Consider the following 21,212-nt stretch of genomic DNA (forward strand, 5'->3'; position numbering starts at 1 on the left):
TAGAGCATAAGCTTTCGTGAGCTACAGCTCACTTCATCGGATGCATTTGCGGTTTTCCACCAAATGCATCCGATGAAGTGAGCTGTAGCTCACGAAAGCTTATGCTCTAATAAATGCGTTAGTGTCTAAGGTGCCCCAAGTCCTCCTTTTCGTTTTGCGAACACAGACTAACACGGCTGCTACTCTGCAACCTGTCAATATACAGAATAATGCACTAGGTGGGCTATGATTGATCCAGCATAGCCATTCCTAGGTCCCCTGACTATTTTTTAACCATGCTGGGAACTATTATGTTGTAACTGGATTCCCTGGCAGGGTTCATTTTGAGCAGGCGTCTTTGCTGATAACTGCAAAAGCACTCTAATTACAAATGCTTTTCCGTCGATACACACATCCACGGACTTTGCTTTTAGGCCAACCACCTGTTGCCTTTTGAAAAAAATTACAGGGCTAACAAATGAAAACATCTCCCCCTCCCCCCCCCCCATAAAGTTTATCACACATGCTTGCTCTTTCTTTCCCACCCACAGCCATCAGAAGCCTCATTGAGACATCAGAATAAAGTCTGCGGCACCCAGTTGTGCGACATCGGAACAAGGGGCAGACCGATCCGGAGAGCACCACTCCGTTTTCATGCAAATGCCCTTCGGTGCTAATGATTTTGCGGAGGTGCTGGGAGCCACTGACCCAAACTGCAATCCCTGTGTATGCTGGATCCACTTTAAGCCAGGGCACCCCGGTTCCAGCAGCGCCCGTGTCATTGTGTGTCGAAAAGGGAGGAGAAACATAGCAACTCAGCTGTGCCAAAGCCCTCTCATTGCAGGTGCTTACAAAGGCTCTCCCTGCAGGCATGCTTGCATTGCAGAGTGCTTCCGCGAGACCTTGACGGCCTCCCCCCAGTTTTCCCTCCTGCCTTTGAAATCTCCCTTATTTAAATGGCCACAGCTTAGCAGCTCTGGCCTCGGTGGGGCGGGGGCAAAGGGGTCCGTCCTGCGGCTCCCTGAGGAGAACTGTAAAAGTCTGGGCGCCCGGAGAGCTCCACAAGCGGAGCCGACGGCTGTGTGTGGGAAGGGGGAGGGGGGGGGGAAAAAGGCTGCGGGCGGGTGCTTGCAACCTGAGAGCTGAAAGGGCTGCGGGGCTTTGCTGTCTCTCTCTGCCTCACGCTGCTGCTGTGGGCGCGAGCCTGCCGCGGAGAGCGGAGCGGAGCGAGCGGCGCCGGCGCTGTGCATGCTGGGCTCCGATCATGGTGGGCTCGCGCTAGAGGCAGGAAGGGCTCGAGCCAGTCCCGGGCCGAGAAGACACCGAGCGGGGAGGGGGCTGGTACCCGCCGGGCGCTCGCTGTGCCCCGCACCGCAGCGCCCCGGGACCGCTCGCCGGAGGAGGGGGGACGGGCTTGCCCCGGCTGCCAGCCGCTGCGGGGGGACGGGACCGGACCGTGCCCACCCCCGGGAGATGGTGACACATGCGGCGCGCTGGCAGGAGCATGGTTGAAAGGACCAGCAAGTTCTTGCTGATCGTGGCCGGCTCGGTGTGCTTCATGCTCATCCTGTACCAGTACGTGGGGCCGGGGCTGAGCCTGGGGGCGCCCAGCGGCCGCGCCCCGGCCGAGGAGCTGGACCTCTTCCCCACGCCGGACCCGCACTATGTCAAGAAGTACTACTTCCCGCTGCGGGCGCTGGAGCGGGCGCTCGCCTTCGACATGAAGGGCGAGGACGTGATCGTCTTCCTGCACATCCAGAAGACGGGCGGCACCACCTTCGGCCGCCACCTGGTGCAGAACGTGCGGCTCGAGGTACCCTGCGACTGCCGGCCCGGGCAGAAGAAGTGCACCTGCTACCGGCCCAACCGCCGGGAGACCTGGCTCTTCTCGCGCTTCTCCACCGGCTGGAGCTGCGGGCTGCACGCCGACTGGACCGAGCTCACCAGTTGCGTGCCCGGCGTGCTGGACAAGAGGGAGAGCGCCGCGCTCAAAACCCCCAGGTGAGCGGCACCCCTAGCCCAGCCCGAGGGCACGCCTTGCATCCCGTGCACGGGAAACCCCCGCTTGCCCCCCATCCCACCCCCCCCCACCCCCCGGCCGCCTCACGGTGAGCGCTGCGCCGCCAGCCCGGGAACTCTCCTCTGCACACTCACGGTGAGCACTGTACTCCCCTCTGTACCCCCAGCCCAGCCCGAGGGCATGCCTTGCATCCCCAGCATGGGAACCCCTCCCTGCACCCTCACGGTGTGCGCTGTACTCTCTGCACCCCCAGCCCTGCCTGCGGACATGCACTACGCTCGCCTAGATCCCCAGCCCGGGAATGCCCCTCTGCACCTTCACAGTGTGCAGCTTATTTCCATCTCCATCCCTCTCTGCATGCCCAGCCCGCAGCATGCACTGCACCCCCAGCATGGGAATGCCCCCTCCCCACACTCACAGCATGCATTGCATCCCCCTTGGAATCTCCTCTGCACCCCCAGCCTGGGAACCCCCTCGGCTTGGACTGTACTCCTCTCTGCATCCACAGCATGCACTGCACTCTTTTGCACCCTCAGCACCCCCTCTTCACCTCCACAGCATGCACTGCACCCCCCTTGGCACCTCTCTCTTCATTTCCACTGCATTTCTCTGCACCCTGAGCCTGGGCACCTCATCTGCACCAGCATAGTGTGCACTGCATCTCCTGCCAGGCATTCCCATGCATGCGCTGGACTTCTCTCTACCCCCAACCTGGGCATCCCTCACTACACCCCCCTTTGCATGCTCACTCAGGGCACTGTACTCTGCACCACCAGCCACCTTCTCTGCACCTCCACAGTGTGCATTTCACCCCCAGCCCAGGCACCCCTTCTTTATGTGCTGCACCCCTCTCTCTACCCCCAGATCAGGCACCGTCTTTTGTACCCCCAGAGCATACACTTCACTTCACTTCTGTAGGCACCCCCAGCCCTGCCCATGGCATTCACTGCACTTCCCTATGCACATCTCCAGCCTACCCCATTGCATACACTACTCCTGTCTGCATCCTCAGCTCATCCTACTGCATGCATACCCCTGTCCTCTGCACCCCAGCCTGGCCACCCACCTGTGCACCCCACCGCATGCACTGCACTCTCCTCTGCACCCTCAACCCAGACACCTTCTCTGCCACATCCATGGCATGCACTGCATCGTCTCCCCCAGCTCAGACCACCTGCCCTCTGTACCCCCACAGCATGCATCCATCTGCACCCACAGCCCCTCACCATGACATAAACTGCACCTGCCCTCTGCACCCCTAGCCCAGGCACCCCCTCTGCCAACATTGTTAAGGTACCGCACCTCTTCTTTGCACTCTAGCTCACCCCATTGCATTCTTTGAACCTCCTCTCTGCACCCCCATATCCCATCTTGTGCACCCTCCACTCCTCAGCTCAGCCTTATTCTTGCCAGTGTAGCCTATATGCCTACCCTACTCTGTGCATCCCTGATCCTCCTATACCCCAGCTAAACCCGTACACCCTCAATCGCAGGCAAGAGAGATGCAAGATCACCAATCCCCTGCACACTTAACCCCCCTTCCTGCATGTACGCGCACAGTCACCCCCATATTCCACTTTGAATACCCCTACACCCACTCTATCCCCCTTTCAGTTCCTATCCTTTTCCTTGCACAGTGCGTGGTGTTTTCAGCTAAGGCTTTTGAAGCAGTACATTTCTCCTGCAAACCTCAACCTACATCCCTTTATCTCTCTGTCTTCCACTTGGACAAGAGAGAGAGCATCACCCCAAAATCCCAGGCAAGACAACTTGGTCAAAATTTCATCCTTGCACACGCCCGATCCGACCCCAGCCCCTGTCACATGGACACCAAATCCCATTGCATTCCTGTCCTCTTGTATCTTTCATTCCACTGCCCCAGTCTTAACTTGCTCTCAAGATGATAATTTTATAATAATCTATGTAAATTTAAATTGTTTAAAAGCATCTCCAATTGTTCTTATTCCTGCTTCCCTAATTTAACATATTTCTATGTCTTTGAGTCGAAGAGATCTGGTAGTTTTTTAGCTGATCCCTATCATTGGAAATACCATGCACAATCTCTTCATTGAATGTAAATCACTGCTGTTATTACTATCCCTTGTATAATTTTTCTGTAAGTTTAATTCTCAGAGCTATGCAACACTTCATGCAATCATTTGTTAATGCCGTGTGCTGTATATATGTCTCTAATAGCATACGTAATAATCCCTTTAGTGAACGGCAGCCTTAGAGCAAGTCTGTGTTTTAGCATCGCTGTTCTTCTTTCTTCTGCATTTTTAAACCATTTTAGTTGGTCTTGTCCTCGGAGTATGCAGTTATTAGTGTGTTTTTATTGCCTCTGTTATGATTACTGTTCCTTTCAACGGATCTCAGTCAGTTTCAGTGTTAGTCATCCTAGTTCTATACTTGAGTCACTGTCATGCTGGCTGACCTGGGAGCGGCAAATCAGGGCATGTAGGCAGAGGGATTGAGTCCTCTCAGGTTTTCCTTGTGATCTTTTATTTTTAAGGCACTTGTAAACATTTATAAACAAAATACCTTTCACCTGTCCTGTTGCTGATGTGGTTTAGTGAAGTGCTGAAATGAAAACTGCTCAAAGTTCAAATCTGGTAAAAACCTGGTCTGTGAACCCTGGCACCCAGCTAGCAAACTGGTAATCTGCCATAAAGACAGATTTATGGATCGATCCAGACACCTATCTGCTCAGGAGCCTCAGTTGTACTTAAACCTATTCTACCTTCTTGCTTTTTCATACAGTTAATACAGAACAGCATAATGCTGTTGTAATGAAACTCCAGATTGTGAACATATAGTAAGGGTCTTATTACATGGTTGCTCAGTTACCTTTAACCTTAAAGGCTTAATAATTAGTTCTTACGGAAAATGTTCCACTTTGGAGAATGGATTCTGTGGAAGAATTCTCAGTGTATTTTGTAGGCACTTCAGAACCAGCTACTAAGTATTGCACCTTTTCAATAATTTTTGAATGAAGTCGTTTTCTCTAGCGTTTTTTTTTTTTTTGTTTGTTTTTTTTTTTAAGATTTAGGGCATTTGATGCTTTTTAAACTATCCTTGCTCAAAATATATTGAAAAAATAATCTAGTCCCCTGGTGTATCCAGGAGTGGATTTATCATGAAACAAACTGTGTAGTGGCATGGGACCCCCAATGACGGGGGGCCCCCCCAAAATGCAGGACAAATCTCATCTGACAACCTGCCCCCGAGTCCCCGGCTGGCGGCACAGGAGGGCGCAGGCAGGCAGGCTGCCTGCATGCTGTGGCTGGTGGTCCCACGCCACTCCTGGAAGTGTCCGGGTGCTGGCATGTTTCTGTGCACCCCTGGCACAGGGGGGAGGAGGCTCTGTGCGTTGCTTCTGCCCCGGGCAGTGCATGGAGACCTGATGCCCCTCTCCCCCCCAAGGGGTGCGCAGAGACGTGCCAGCAGCAGGGCTAAGGCGGCTCCTTGCCCGCTATGCCTCCCTTCCTCCCTCCCTCCACGCCGTTCCTGGAAGCAGCTGGCATGTCCCTGCGGCCACTGGGGAGGGGGTGTTTCTCCATGAGTTGCCCCCGCCATGAGTGCCGACTCCACAGCTTTCATTGGCTGGGAACTGTGGACAATGGGAGCTCCGGGGGCAGTGCCTGCAGTCAGTGGTGCATGGAGACCCCTTGCCCCCACTGCACCCTCTGCGTAGGAGCTGCTGCCAGAGGGGGGTGTGCGCTGGTTGCTTTGGGAGCCACGCCACCCAAGGTAAATGCTGCTTCCCTCTCACACACAACCCCCTGCCCCAGCCCAGAGCCCCGACTGCTGCACCCGCTCCCACACCCCAACCCCCTGCCCCATCAAGGTACCTTACTTTATTTTCATTTACTTCCCATTACTTTTAGGAGGAGGATGAAGAAAAAAAGAATGTTCTTTTTCTTGGCTGGGTCCTGAGGAGGGCCCCCACCCCCCGAAAAAGAAGCTGCACACAGGGCCCCACTAACTCTAAATCCACCACCTGAGGTTATTCTAATTCTGGTTGTGGTCTCTTTGTTTCTGTTACCCCACAGATTAAGTTGGATTAGGACTTGATTTTCAGAAATGTTGGGGCTATGATGTGGAGGGTTAAGTAATCTGATTATAGTAATCTTGGTTTGTTTATACACACTGTGCTTGGCCTTTCATTAATTTTGAACCGGGGATGATTTTGGTACAATAAACAGCTACCAGTTGACTTTGTAATATTGTCCTAGCGCAGTGCTCTATTGTAATGAAGTATAGTTCATTGTGTTCGTAAGACATCTTCAAAAAAGATAATATTTCTCTGTCTTGTAATTAAATCAGAATTCATAAATGAGAGATGTTTGTTTAAAATCAGTGATGTAGTGAATTTCATTTGTTCAGATGAGAAAGGATACCTTCTTGCATTATTTCCAGTACGCTAGCAATCCTATCACTTCATTTCTCTGCTCTGAATAATGTATCTTGGCCATCAAAACAGTAGCTTGTTTTTTATGTGACCTGTGCATTTGAGAGAGGCTAGTGTTGAAATAGGATTTGACTACGAAATTCTCACTTGAACAAGCTCAAGACAGAACCATCTGGGTCTGCTTGAACGCAGTAAGACTTCAGAATTTTAAAGTTACTTTTACAGCTCTTCTGCAGTGCAGACATGAAATTCACCTTTTAGAACATTCATTCCTTCCTTTAATCCAGCCCCGTCACTGTACATACTGAATATAATGCAGGGGCTTTAGGGGCTGCAGCCTGGGGCCTCAAGCTAAGAGGGGGCCCTGCAGGCTTGATGCGGCCCACTGCTTCTTTCCATCCGGCCCACGGCAAATCTCCATGCTGTGGGCCAGACACCGGTCCCCGAGCATCCCAACCCCCTGTCCCATCCCTGTCTCCACCTCAGAGCCCACCCCTCCAGATAGAGCTGCACCCTCTCCTGCACCCCACTCCTAAACCCACTCGAAACCCCCAGGGGACCCACAAAATCTAAGAGCCCCCGGGCCCAGTGGAGAGTTAATCTGGGCCTGTACAGTGAAGTTTGACAACGTTGCTCTTTCCAGCTATTGCATCAGCGTTAGAGTGCAAAAGCGATGTTTGTTGCCCAAAACACAACGGTTATCATCTGATTAAAAATCTGTCTAACATTGTGCATTCCAGTAGGTCTTGGAAAGCTTGAAGGTCATTCAGAAATGCCCACATATACAAATCATGAACTAAAAGCTGTTAACTTTGAAAGGAATGCAGCTTTATCACTGTGTAGTGCCCTATTGCATTGCATTCCATAACCTAGGCATGGTACATAAATTTACAATGCACTTGGCTCTTTTTATTGTTCTGCTGCTCTGAGCTGGCCTTAACGATGGGGAGTGCTAGAATGTCCAAAGACTGCAAATTCCTGGGTTTTTGTTTTGGTTTGGTTTTTTTTTTTTTTTTTTTTTTTTGCATTGATATGGTAAATAAGAGACAGACATTTTTAGCTCCAGTCGGTCAGCGCGCTTAAAGTTTATGCTGTTTTGTTGTCTTTGAGTGATTGTTTACCATGCTTTGTATATAAAAGACACTTGTAAATGATTTTTGGGCAAGCATTTCTTGAAGTAAATGTTTTGTTCACATGCAATAAAAGGAATAGATTGACTTCTTTCTTCTGTGCTTGTAACATTTGGAACTAAAGTGAGCTCCATTGTGAACCAAAAGTGTACATTATCTACAATCTTTAATTTATCTCAAGTTAAGCATCTAAAATTGAGATGCCCAAAATCTTGAGTTGCTTTTTAAAATCTTCACACTGTTATATTTTGCATCAACTCAGTTCTTTAGCCTAATTGTCACTATTAATAGAATGTGCAAAGTAAGCCAGTCTTACTTTGACTTTCTCCACTCAGGACTTGATCTAAATCAGTAGTTTTCAACCTGTGGTCCGCGGACCGCTGGGGGTCTACAGACTATGTAAAAGATTTCCAAAGGGGTTCGCACCTCCATTTGAAATTTATTTTAGGGTCTGCAAGTGGGGAAAAAAAAGGTTGAAAACCACTGATCTAAAGCCCTTGAAGTGAATGGAAAGATTCTTGGATGAGCCCCTAATGCAGTGGTGCCCAAACTTTTTCTGTCACACCCCGCTTACCAGTAATGGAATCTGTCCTTGTCTTTCCCTCCCCCCCTCCATTACTGAACAGTTGGCTCAGCAGAGGAGCTGGGGGGCAGAGGCAGAGCTGGCCTTGGGGTGGAAAGGGAATGATGGCAGGGCTGGGCTAGGGGCAGAGCAGGGGGTGGAGTTGTGTTGGGGAAGAGTGGAGCTGGGTGACATTCTGTCCGCACTCTCTTTGGGGGCTGACCTGCCCTCCCGCCCCCATGTGCCCCACCAGATGTTCCTCTATGCCCCCCTTGGGAGGCGTCTCCCACAGTTTTGGGGACCACTGCCCTAATGGCACTGAGTGCAACAGGCAGAGTGAAACACCAATCACCCTCTGTGCCAAGGACTGTGAAGAGTTAGAAGTTCTCAAGATCTTCTTGTAGGGCACTTCACATGTGAGCCTGTTGCCTCCCCTTTTTATTTGTGTTCTGTGGGAACAATAAGGACATGAATAAATTTAAGCTAAGGGAGATCCATTCCCTTATTCTCCCCACATCTCCTCACGGAAAACAATCTTTATAGCTATCCTTACTGGTTCATTCTTCTTTGTTTCAAAACAAGAGCATGTAAACTGGTTATTTTCCTGAAGATTCATTGTTCACATGGAGATGGTTTATAAGGCATGTAGCAGCTTTAAATATCCATTCAGCTCAAGCTTCTAGTTGCTTTAGGATAGGCTGCATATTTGGCAGAATACTGGCACTGTATTGCTCTCCACCCCTATTTAATTTCTGTTTCAAACACTGTGTGGATTGCTTCTTTTATTTTCTTTTTTAATGAGCCTCCTCAAGAGGCTAACTTGATCTTGGCTTTGTGTATGCGTTTATATGCAAATCTGTCACAGAAGTTCACCTGCTGAGCTCTTAATCTACATTTCACACTATGCTCAAGAAATTGACAAACTTTTTTTCTGATCACAAATACAAAAAAAGAAAACCCCTCCCCACCCTCATCTGGATTTGAATTCTTTACAAACAATAAAATACCATATAAACGTTAAAATGCAAAATCCCAGATGTCTATTGTAGGTTTTCGGTAACACCCATAGTTAAGCAAATCCATTTGCCTGGATTCTGGAGTCTCTCGGGCAAGCTGTTTACAGTGTTTGTTTTGTGCAGGTTTTTATTTTTTTTTATTAAAAGAAACAATTCACAGAGCCCAGCAATATGGAGGGTTTTTGCCAGTTTGATTTTTCTGAAGTGTGAACTTTCGCAGTTTCATATTGGATGTGTGTATGCAGAGAGCTAGGGGCATTGTTCACATGTAGGCTACACCAGTGTGGCTCTGGAGTAATTCTGCTGAAGGCAGTTGAATGGTAACAGGGTAAAACTATTGAAAGTGAGAGGAGAGAAAGGCCTTTGGAATGTGGGAAACTGAATTCCTTTGCTGTCCAGGTATGTTACAGCCAGTTGGCCAGATATGGAACCCCCTACATGTTGCATCCAGTTGCCCTGATTTCTGCAGCCAAGAGTAGGGTGACCACATGTCTTGTTTTGGCAGACACGGTCCCCTTTTTAAGCCCTGTCCCAGCCATCCTGACTTTTTGGCAAAACTGGGCATTTGTCCCGTTTGCTCTTGCCGAGTTGATCAGTTGGCAAGAACAAATGGGACAAATGCCCGCTTTTGTCAGAAAAGTGGGGTGTGGAGGAATGTGCAGGGGGGGGTGAATGGAGATGCTAGCCCTGCACAGGGGGGAGGGAGAAATAGGGTTGGTGAAGGAGGCAGCGTTTCAGCATGTGGGGGATGGCACAGGGTTCCAGCAACCGGGCAACAGCTTTGTGTGTGGTGGTGGGGCTTGGGAAAGTGACTGGGGGTGTCCCATGTCCCCTTTGGGAAATATGGTTACCCTAGCCAAGACAGATGGATCTTAAATATGGTCAGTTCTCCACAGCTGAGACTGTTTTAGCTTGGTGGATTGTAAATCATTGAATTAGGTTAGTCATTGAGGTCAAGGTTTTGGCTAATTAAAAAAACAAAAACAAAACTGCTGTCTGAGAATTAAGGTGCTCTGTTCACCTGAGTCAGCTAGGGCCCTTCTAATGTCATACATCAGGCTTAATTATTATTGGAATGTCTGGTCTTTGCTGACAAAGTGGGAAAGATGACTCCCTAGGTTTGTCCCTGCTTTACTGTCCACTTGGGTTAATCTGATTTTGAAACACTGCATTGGTTTAGTCCTTTTAATTAAACTTGTGTAAGAACTATGATTTCCCCCCCCCCATTACATATCCACAGGTCGTCTTTGTTAGTTTATCCTCACTTCGATTCTGCCCCGACCCTTTCAAAGCCAGCAAGGGGTACAACCTGTAGACATGTGATATTAGAAATAAGACACCGGGCAATCACAAATCTTTTAACATGAAAAAGAGAACATTTCAGAGATAAAGACTTTTGCTAAAAGATTTTAAAATTTGAATCTTGTTGACTGCTCAGTGGTGTGTATTGCATGTTTGAAAAGTAATGCAAATGTAAAGAGACTGTTCCTGTATAGTGGACCTTATGTTACTTATAATTGTCACACCACAAGTGCATGCAAAATTTCCATAATTAATCACTTTCATTCCACAGAGAGCCCTAGGTAGGACATCCTGGTCCACTCAGTGTAATGTCATATTGGAATGTCCCTGACTGGGAGTGGTTAGACCTAAGGAAAGTGGAGTGACAAATCCTGCAATATATACTACCACCGAAAATGATGCACGCATACCTATTGCAAGCTAGTGCGGCCCTGATCAATACTAGCTTCAGATCTGTCTATGCATGCTTGTGTGGGGGATCTGTGACTAAGAAGCTTTGCAGTGGCTTTAAGTTAACCTTTTATTAAAGTGCATGCGCCCAAAGTGACAAAGGCCTGATAAAGCAGCTGCGCACTTACCTGACATGACCGAGCAGTCTCTCCCTGAAGGGGAGGAATGAAGGATTTTTGTTTCATTGGTAATTACCTTCGTTCTTCTCTTTAGGAAAGCACTGCTGGAGGAATCTCCCCTTGTAACCTAGAGGTTCTTGTGACTCTCTCTCTCTCTCTCTCTTTTTGAGCAATCCAATCACCTCCACCCCAAACTAGGGAGAGACTGGAGACCTTTTCTTGTGAAACTTCCACTGACTTGCAGAAGTGGGCTCTTAGTGAACTTGCAAGCTCTGTACAAGTGCACTGGAGACAGCTTAAAGCCTTTGCTGGCACACGCATTGTGATGCAGGATTTCTGCGATTCGCTCTGGAAGGATGTTTGTAGCCGAACAAAGCTGAGTGGAGACCCAGTCTTCTAAAAGAACATAGTTTTGTGTTGTGTCTGCGAGTGTGACTTATCGCTTTGATCACTTCGCTTTCTATGATATCCCCATCTGCTGACCGCTTGCCCTATCTGAACCTTGTTTATGGCTGCTGCCGCACATGGTCATGGATGATGGCTTGTTAATCTGTTTCTAATACATTTGTTCACAACTGTGACTAGGTTTGTGATATTAGAGAGACAAGGTGGGGGAGGTAATGTCTTTTATTGGACCAACTTTTGTTGGTGAGAGAAACAACCTTTTGAGCTTACACGGAGGTTTGAGATGGATATTAGTCAATAGTTGTGTGGTTGTGGTATGACAGCTGTTTTTGCCTGGAAGCAGTTTGACTGTTCAGCTGTGGATTGATGCATAAAAAAGAAATAGCTGGTTCAAGTTCAGGTAGGCTTATATGATTCGTTTTTAGTTAGTGCAGTGGTTTTCAAACTTTTTTTTTTTTTCTGGCAACCCAGTTGAAGAAAATTGTTGATCCCCACGACCCAACGGGAGCTGGGGATGAGGGGTTTGGCGTGTGGGAGGGGCTCAGGGCTGGGACAGAGGGTTGGGTTGTGGGAGGCGGTCAGGGCTCTGGACTGGAAGTGCAGGCTCTGGGGTGGAGCTGGGGATGGGGGTTCAGGAGCGGGTTTCTGGCCAATGGGAGTGCGGAGCCGGTGTTCGGGGCGGGGGCAGTGTGCGGAGCCCCGTGGCCCCCCGCCAATGAGCCGGACCTGCTGCTGGCCGCTTCCAGGGCGCAATGCGGTGTCAGAACAGGTAGGGACTAGTCTGCCTTAGTTGGGCATCACCACCAAAAGGACTTTTAACAGCCCGGCTGGCAGTGCTAACCAGAGCTGCCACGACCCAGTGCCTTACATTCTGCGACCTGGTACTGCGACCTGCAGTTTGAAAACCACTGGTTTACTGTGTCCTATCCATCGTGTTTGGTGTGTTTGCCTGCCTGCTACCCATTTTGCTGTTGGATTACCTTTAATGGGCACCATGGTGCTTGTGGAGTGGCATCATCAGGCCATTGGCTTCAATCGCTTGCAGAATCAGGGCTGTTGTTTGTCTCTCCTTCCATTTTCCCATGGGCGGTTACTTGTTTCAAAGTACTAATAATATTACCATACGCATGGCAAAAATTGTAATTGAATGTTCTAGGAGTAAACAGAACCTCTATAGGGTGTGTGTGGTTACTTCAAAAAGCCAAATGGCATATTCCTCTTGCCCCAAACTTTGTGTTTCCATAAAGTTGAGCCCTGGTTGCATTTAAATTCCTTAGAAATATTAGGATGGGGGGAGGGGGATTTTCCTTGGTTAACTTAGAATTGTTCTTCATGGAGCAAGGCTACTTGTCATGTTTTCCACTGTTAATAGTCGCAGTGGGTATAGCTGTTGAGTCAGGATTCTTTAGTGGAATTTTGCTTGGGGTTGGGATGGAAGGAAATGATACTGATGTTTCTGATTCAATAGAAAAGTGGGGGGAGGGGGAAAGGGGGATACAGAAGTGAAGGAATCCATTGCAGATTCTGTTGGCTCTGAGATGGTGGCTGTCTGTAACGGCTTTTTTGTTTTGTTTTTTCCTTCATTCCTAATGGACTTAGAACTCTTGATTGATCAGTGGAATTTCTGATTAGTGCAGTTCTAAGGTGACACAGACCCTGTAATTGCACTTCCATTGCTTTTTGTGCATTTCTACCCTCCTGCTATCCCTTCAGTACAGAAACTGGATTCTATACAGAGTGCTCTCTATCCCTGTGCATAATCCTTAGGGAATTATTGCTGTCAAGAGACCCAGGACCTTAATCACTCTATTCTACAGCACTTCAGGTTTTGGGTGTGAATTGATGCTATACTTGGTCTGGTTATGATATCACCAAACGAGGGAGCACTCAACAGCTCCTAGTCCTTGTTGTTTGTCTCCTAACAATCTAGTCTCTGCTGAAAATAAACAACCTATGTTAAGAAATGGTGGTGCACACTAAACATGGATTTTAAAAAATCCACCCTTAATGGGGTTTGGTTGTGATTATTTGTGTTATATGCTGCACATAAGGGCATAATTTAAGGGTAGGGCCTGAGGTTGTGTTCTGTCTGCTGTCCTGCTGCTGGAAACTTCTGATTAGAGGTGTGAGACAGGCAGTCTTTCTAACCCTTATGCTAAAAAGATGTATGAGGGCTTCTGTCTTGCACCTCTAGCCCTAAGGTGAAGTCATTGATCACAGCAATTGTGTAGTGCTTTCACTATACACAAGGCACCACAAAGGTTGTTGAGCATTATCCTGCGGAGGGTCAGACAGCTGCTGGTGTTAACCTGAAATAAGTCTTGAGTGGGAACTGTCTGGCACCTCTAACCTAAATCTCAAGATTATATTTTTCATATATATTCCCTACCTGCGCAGCCATTCTGTTGCCTCCAGAATCGGCTGATGTGTTTTTATACAGATTTCTTAAATGCATCTGAACATATTTTTCCTGCTGCTCTGTCCTCTACCCTTGGTTCATGATAAACTTGTCATAATACTCGTCTGCCTTTTTATAGAGGAAATATTTGGCAATTTCCTGCCATTTTAAACAATAAATTGGTGATTTGCAATTAACTTTTTTGTGATCTGATGCTACATTTTGTTGCATAACTCTTCTCCAGCTTAACTGGAAAGTCTTTGATTACACTTCATCGCAGAGTACAGCATTAGCATGTCTTTTGCTGCACTGTGACTTATTAAAAAACCCTGTCATATTTTGGGTTAGATTTTACTAGAACTTTTTGGGCCTTGTTTGTGTTTTTGTCTGTATAGTCTTTTCAGGAAAATTAGTAATGCTAATCTTGAAGTATTAACTAAAACTTCTAAACTCTTCTGCCAACAAAATAGACCGTATGGTCTCCATTTTCAAAAGTGACTAGTGATCTTTGATGCCTAACTTGAGACTCCTTTCGAGGGCCTGACTTTCAGAAAGTGCTGAACACCCTCCCTTTTGGAAATTGACTTTGTCTCAAGTTAGGCACTCAAAATCATTAATTACTCTTGTTAATTTAAGGCTTATAGCTCTAACATTATTAGGAGTAAACAGGTATAAGACAGGTGACTCCAGTAAAATCCTCAAAAAGATTTGTTGCAAGTTTTCTTGTAAAATCTGCAAGATTCTTTTTTTAAGTCTGTGTTCCATTGTGTCTGTTCTCGTGTTCTCTCTCTCTCTCTCTCTCTCAAGAGTCATTTTTGTGTTTGTTTGTTTTTTTTCTCCTCAGGCCTCTTGGGAGGTGGGGGTAGGTGGACCCAAACAAATACTATAAAAGTTGAATTGACTTTTTTTATGTTTAAACTAGAAGCTCTTGCTGTGTGACTCTCTCACCTTCAGTAAAGATTTCAGTTAGGGTAACAACAACCCTGTACAGCAAGTATTTGGAAAAAAAATCAATGCTCCCTAGGGCAGACAACAGCAGTAGCTTGCTGACTCATCAGTTCACTGAGATCTTCATCGGATGCATCCAATGAAGTGAGCTGTAGCTCCTGAAAGCTTATGCTCAAATAAATTTGTTAGTCTCTAAGGTGCCACAAGTACTCCTTTTCTTTTTACTTGTGAAGACGCTGGAAGAATTAGGGCACAAGGATCATAAACTGTAATCATAATCGGTAAACCATCTCTCCTGTTAACATGCTTTAAATTGGAAAAGATGGGATTACTCTTCTGCTACCTTTTTTTTCATCTCCCTTAACTAGGTCTCTCCAAAGCAAAGAGACAGATGTAACTCATGTTTAAAGAAAAGGAGTACTTGTGGCATCTTAGAGACTAACAAATATATTTGAGCATAAGCTTTCGTGAGCTACAGCTCACTTCTCATGTTGTTGCACAAGAGGCAAAAATGAATAGATTTATGCTGTCTAATTTGGCTTAATCAAGTACAGTAGAGTCTACTTAAATGAAAATCTGTGTAAAGGAAAATACTCCACACTCCAGGCCCCATACCAAAGCACGTACACAAATGCAAAGAAGCCCTTTCGGAGCTGATGGGCCTTTGTGTAGGTCTTTGAAACCTCTCTTTTCTCACTCCATCCAAACAGTAATGACTCTACTACACTGAGTGCACATCACTGGGCATGTGGTTGACTTTAGGATATTTAGGATGGTGTCAGCTAGAGTGCTGTCAGCGAGTTCTTTGCAGTATCCCCAAAATGAGCTACCTCCGGCTTGTCTACGCTGAAGGTTTGCCCCAATTTCACGATTTCAGCCAGTTATGACCAGCTACTAGTATAGGTTTAAAAATACACTTTTTTTTCCTACTGTAGACATGGTCTAAGGCAGTTTCTGCACTAAGCTTTTTTTGCCACAAAATCCAAACTCTTGCTACCACCAGTTCAACCCCACCAGTGACAGCAATGGTGGAGCACTAGTACAAGTGGTGTTTGCAACAGAGGTGGGGCGAGGAGCTGCTGGAGGTTACACTCATGTTGTCTGACTGGCTCAGAGTTGGTGTATCTGATGGGGCAATTACAATGCCAGCAGCACCGTGGCTATAATAGGGCTCTTGCTGAACCAGTGTTGCTGAATCAGTGGTAGGGATGGTAATACCCTCTCTGATCCAGATTTCACCCCTGGCACTCCATGGAGACCGTTCTCACCAAAGCATCTAAAGATTCGTTCCTGGCCATACCTCTGTATCAGTCCTCCATCCTCATCATCCTCCAAGCTGTCAGCTGCATTTGACACTGGGGACCATGCTTTCCTTCTTCTTGCTTTGTCCATCCTTGGCTTTTGTGACTCAGCCCTCTTCTGGTTCTCTTCCTGCCTCTCCAACTGCTCCTTCAGCATGTTCATCCCTCCCCACTCCATCTTTCTGGGGAGGTGGGACTCCCCTCAGGGCTCTGTCTGTGGTTCCCTTTTCTTCTCCCTCTGCACTTTTTCTCTGGGTAATCATCTCTGTAAACACAAATTCAACAACCATCACTATGCTGGCAAATTACAGATCTACCTCTCTTCTTCAGATCTGTCTCCTTCAGTCCAAACTAAAATCTCGGCCTATCACTCTGACATCTCCTCATGGTTGTCCATCTGTTGTAGCTCAACATGGCCAAAACAGAGCTCCCAGTGTTTCCCCTCAAACCTCTTTCCCAACTCCTTCTCAATCACTGTGGACAACACCAGCATCCTGCCCATCACTCGGGTCCATAACCTAGACATTACTTAAATGCTGAGTTCTTTCTAGGGTCTTACATCCAGGCTATGTCTAAGTCTTGCCAGTTCTTTCTGCATAACATCGCTATGAGCTTCCTGAGACCTTGTCTTTGCTTTCCATCCACAGAGCTAAAACTCTTGTCCAGGATTTCGTTCTCTTGCGTCTCCGTTACTGCAACATCCTCTTCTCTGGCTTTGACAAATGCATTCTTGCTCTCCTCATGTCCGTGCAGAATGCTGCTGCAAAAATGGTTTTTCTTAGCTTATTGTTTTGACCACATCACCCTCTCTTTGCATTCTTCCATTGGCTCCCATTCTCTGTTGCATTAAACAATAAGCAACTAGTCTTCCATTTCAAGGTCCTTCATGACCAAACCTAACCCTGCCTATCTCTCATAAATTATTGAGGTATCGACTTCCATCTCTGGTCTGCCAACAAGGCCAACTTCCATCTCCCACTGATTTGAAAATTTAACAAGCACCAACATACTTTGTCCCAGGCTTCTACTTATGTATGGGAGAAACTTCCCTTAAACATCTGCAAAGCTACTTAGTTGTCCTTCATCTCCCTCCTTAAAACTTGTTTTTGCTGTGATGCCTAAAAAACTATCTGATGACGGTTAGGCTGCTGGTGCACTGAGATCTCTGCCTATCATGTTGACAAATAGTGTGTCGTTTCCTTATCCTCTCCCATCTGTATCCATCTGGGTCTCTTGTCCTATACTTAGCTTGTAAGCGCCTTAGGGCAGTGATCCTCTTTTTATCCTGCTCCATGACTAGGGCTCTTATGTAATAAAAATGATTGACAGTAATGGTAGAAATGTTTGGCAAAGAAACTTAATATAGGTAACATAAGTAACTTGACTCGGCCTTCAGAAAGAGTCCGTGTCAGAGCTGGGATTGGAATACAGGAATCCTACTATCTGCCCAATGCTTGGCCTATTAGAGTAGGTTGCCTCTTCTGTTTGCTGAGCTGCCTGCCTCCAACTCCTCATTGCAATGCATCTGGGCCAGATTCAAACTAGCCACCTAGAGGTGAAAATTTCTACAACTCATTACAGGTACTAAGCACCTGAACTGTTCAGCCCCCCTCTAGGGGCTTGTACAACAAATGCGTGTTTGAGAGAGTTCTTGGGAAATATTGTGCCACAAGATTCTGCAAGGTTTCAAAGTAGCAGCCATGTTAGTCTGTATTCGCAAAAAGAAGAGGAGTACCTGTGGCACCTTAGAGACTAACAAATTTATTAGAGCATAAGCTTTCGTGAGCTACAGCTCACTTAATCGGATGCATTCAGTGGAAAATACAGTGGGGAGATTTATATACACAGAGAACATGAAACGATGGGTGTTGCCATACGCACTGTAACGAGTGATCACTTAAGGTGAGCTATTACCAGCAGGAGAGCGGGGTGGGGGGAGGGGAACCTTTTGTAGTGATAATCAAGGTGGGCCATTTCCAGCAGTTGACAAGAACGTCTGAGGAACAATGGAGGGTGGGGGGAGATAAACATGGGGAAATAGTTTTATTTTGTGTAATGACCCATCCACTCCCAGTCTCTATTCAAGCCTAAGTTAATTGTATCCAGTTTGCAAATTAATTCCAATTCAGCCGTCTCTCATTGAAGTTTGTTTTTGAAGTTTTTTTGCTGAAGTATTGCCACTTTTAGGTCTGTAATCGAGTGACTAAAGAGATTGAAGTGTTCTCCAACTGGTTTTTGAATGTTATAATTCTTGACGTCTGATTTGTGTCCATTTATTCTTTTACGTAGAGACTGTCCAATTTGACCAATGTATGTGGCAGTGGGGCATTGCTGGCACATGATGGCATATATCACATTTGTAGATGTGCAGGTGAACGAGCCTCTGATGGTTTGGCTGATGTGATTAGGCCCTATGATGGTGTCCCCTGAATAGGTATGTGGACACAGTTGGCAATGGTCTTTGTTGCAAGGCTAGGTTCCTGGGTTAGTGGTTCTGTTGTTTCAGAGTAGCAGCCGTGTTAGTCTGTATTCGCAAAAAGAAAAGGAGTACCCGTGGCACCTTAGAGACTAACAAATTTATTAGAGCATAAGCTTTCGTGAGCTACAGCTCACTTCATCGGATGCATTTACTGTTGTTTACGGTTCTGTTGTGTGGTTGCTGGTGAGTATTTGCTTCAGGTTGGGGGGCTGTCTGTAAGCAAGGACTGGCCTGTCTCCCAAGATCTGTGAGAGTAATGGGTCGTCTTTCAGGATAGGTTGTAGATCCTTAATGATGCGTTGGAGAGGTTTTAGTTGGGGGCTGAAGGTGATGGCTAGTGGCGTTCTGTTGTTTTCTTTGTTGGGCCTGCAGTGAGCTGTTACACTGTAAATCCTTTATCCCTTCTCAAGAAAGTCAGGTGCCTTGTTAATTTGGGTTAATCCTGGCAACAAACAGCAATTTGTGATTTTGTCCTCTTATCCAAGTGAGAGGCCGAGCCAGGTGATTATCTCTCTCCCCACCTCTTTTGTCCATTCAGCTTTCATGTGAATTGTTTCTAAAAGCTGCCAGACAAGCAGCCGGGGTGTGTGTGTGTGTGTGTGTGTGTGTCTGATGTGCTATAGGTAACTAAACATGGGGTATGATGGGAAGACAGCAATGCCACCCTGACTCAATGTTGGGCTAGTCTTGGAAGGGGTCACCTTATCCCAGTATTGTCAACCCAAAGTGATCAAAAATCATGAGTCAGAACCTATGACATTTAAAAAATAAAAACAACCCCAGATCTGTTTAGTTGGCATCTATGTTCTAAGCTTTTGGGGTGCATGTTTTCAAGATTTGTTCCACTATCATGAGGGCTAGAATCTTTTTTCCCCTTTTAAATGAAAGCTGATTTTTCTCATGTAATCACCCAACCCAGGAGCTGGGGTTTTAAGAAGACCATCAAACATTGCAAGACTCGTGATTTTTAAAAAATAAAATCATGTGTTGTAATCCACTTTGCTAGCTGTGGTGATGGAGTTGTGTGTGGCAGGTAGCTCTTGCCCCGAGAAGCCAAACTAATAACTGTTGGGTTTTTAAAAACAAAATCTACAATGGATTTCTAATAGTGGGCTAAACCTAGCTTGTGATCCTGTGTCATAACATGTGGTGTGGCCTTCAACATAAAGGGAAAATCAGGAGGAATTTTAATATGAAGCCGGGACAGAGCTTAACTGCTGTTTGTTATAAGTGGTACTTTTGAAAATGGGGACAGGAAAGGAGTGATTTGATCCATCCATGGTTTGGAGGACAACGCATACGTGCGCACGTACATGCATCTCGGTTTGGGTTATAAACACTATAGTTAGCATTTTGCCAAGTTGCTGAAAGAGAATGTGAGTACCAACTTCCCTGAGAGCCTGCTTCTCTACCTATCTCCTTAACGATCACTTAAGCTAATAGTGAAGGCTTGCATAAGTGTAAGTTTCTGCCCTCTTATTAGGGGAAAAAGAAGTATTTTGAATGTGTTAGCTAATACGTGTTGTTATCCTGTTCATAAGGCAAGTTATGGCTTTAACACATTAACCAGTTGAGATAAAAGTTAGCTCCCTTGACCCGTGTTTAACCAGTGTTAAAACCATACATTAGGCTTTTGACACCTGCTCACATGTATTTTAACATGTTGGTCAACACCTTTCTTCCTAATGTAGACATGACCTGAGTTTCGTATCCTGACCATAGCAAGACTTGAGCTTTTCACAGTTTCCTTTCCTTGGGAGATCTGTAGCTCAGGATTTGCCTTTGAGGCCTTGCCTATTTACTATTTAAAGGTTGGTATTACAGAAGGGGTGGGAAAATTTTTTGGGCCAAGGCCCACATCTGGGTATGGAAATTGTACGGAGGGACATGAATGCTCATGAAATTGGGGTGGGGGTGAGGACTCTGTATGGGGTGGGGCCAGAAATTAGGAGTTCAGAGTGCAGGAGGGGACTCCAGGCTGGGGCAGAGGGTTGGGGTGTGGGATGGTGGTGGTTTGAGGGCTCTAGCTGGAGGTGCGGGCTCTGGGATTGAGGGATTTGGGGTATAGGAGGGTGTTCCAGGCTGGGACCGACCGAGGGGTTTGGAGGGCAGGAGGGGGATCTGGGCTGGGGCAGGATGATTGGGGCATGGGTGGGGGGGCGAGGGCTCTGGCTGGGGGTGCAGGCTCTGGGGTGGGGCCAATGATGAGGAGTTCAGGGTGCGGAGGGTGCTCTGGGCTGGGATTGAGGGATTTGGAGGGTGGGAGTGGGATGAGGGTTGGGGCACAGGAGGGGCTCAGGGGTGCTGGTTGCGGGTGGCAGTTGCCTCAAGCACCTCCTGGAAGCAGCAGCATGTCCCCCCTCCAGGTCCTATGCGGAGGCACGGCCTGGTGGCTCTCCGTGCTGCCCCGTCCACCGGTGCTGCCCCTACAGCTCCCATTGCCCACGGTTCCCGGCCAATGGGAGCTGTGAGGGCAGCACTTGGGGCGGGGGCAGCGTGCGGAGTCCCCTGGCTGCTCCTATATGTGGGAGCCAGAGTTGGGACATGCTGCTGCTTCCAGGAGCTGTGTGGACCAGCTGCCGATCTTGCTCCCCGACTGGAGCATGGGAGGGGGGCAGCAAGCCCCAGGCTCCACTCCCAAGCAGGAACTCGAGGGCCGGATTATATCTGCTGGCAGGCTGGATGCGGCCCG

General features: G+C 47.3%; 1 protein-coding gene across 2 annotated transcripts in view; it reads left to right on the plus strand.

Moving 5' to 3' along the window:
* The first annotated feature begins 1,116 nt into the window (after positions 1-1,116).
* The window catches only part of HS6ST1 (heparan sulfate 6-O-sulfotransferase 1), a 271,992-nt gene continuing 251,896 nt past the window's right edge, over positions 1,117-21,212 (plus strand). Inside the window, exon 1 of one of the 2 annotated variants that reach the window (XM_043491788.1) lies at positions 1,117-1,980. In XM_043491788.1, coding sequence (XP_043347723.1) covers positions 1,463-1,980 — 518 coding nt within the window. In that variant the 5' untranslated portion in view covers positions 1,117-1,462. The remainder of the gene's footprint in view (positions 1,981-21,212) is intronic. The other variant, XM_038416994.2, reaches the window with a different exon arrangement.

Source organism: Dermochelys coriacea, chromosome 9, assembly GCF_009764565.3.
Source record: "Dermochelys coriacea isolate rDerCor1 chromosome 9, rDerCor1.pri.v4, whole genome shotgun sequence".
Classification (NCBI taxonomy): Eukaryota; Metazoa; Chordata; order Testudines; family Dermochelyidae; genus Dermochelys; species Dermochelys coriacea.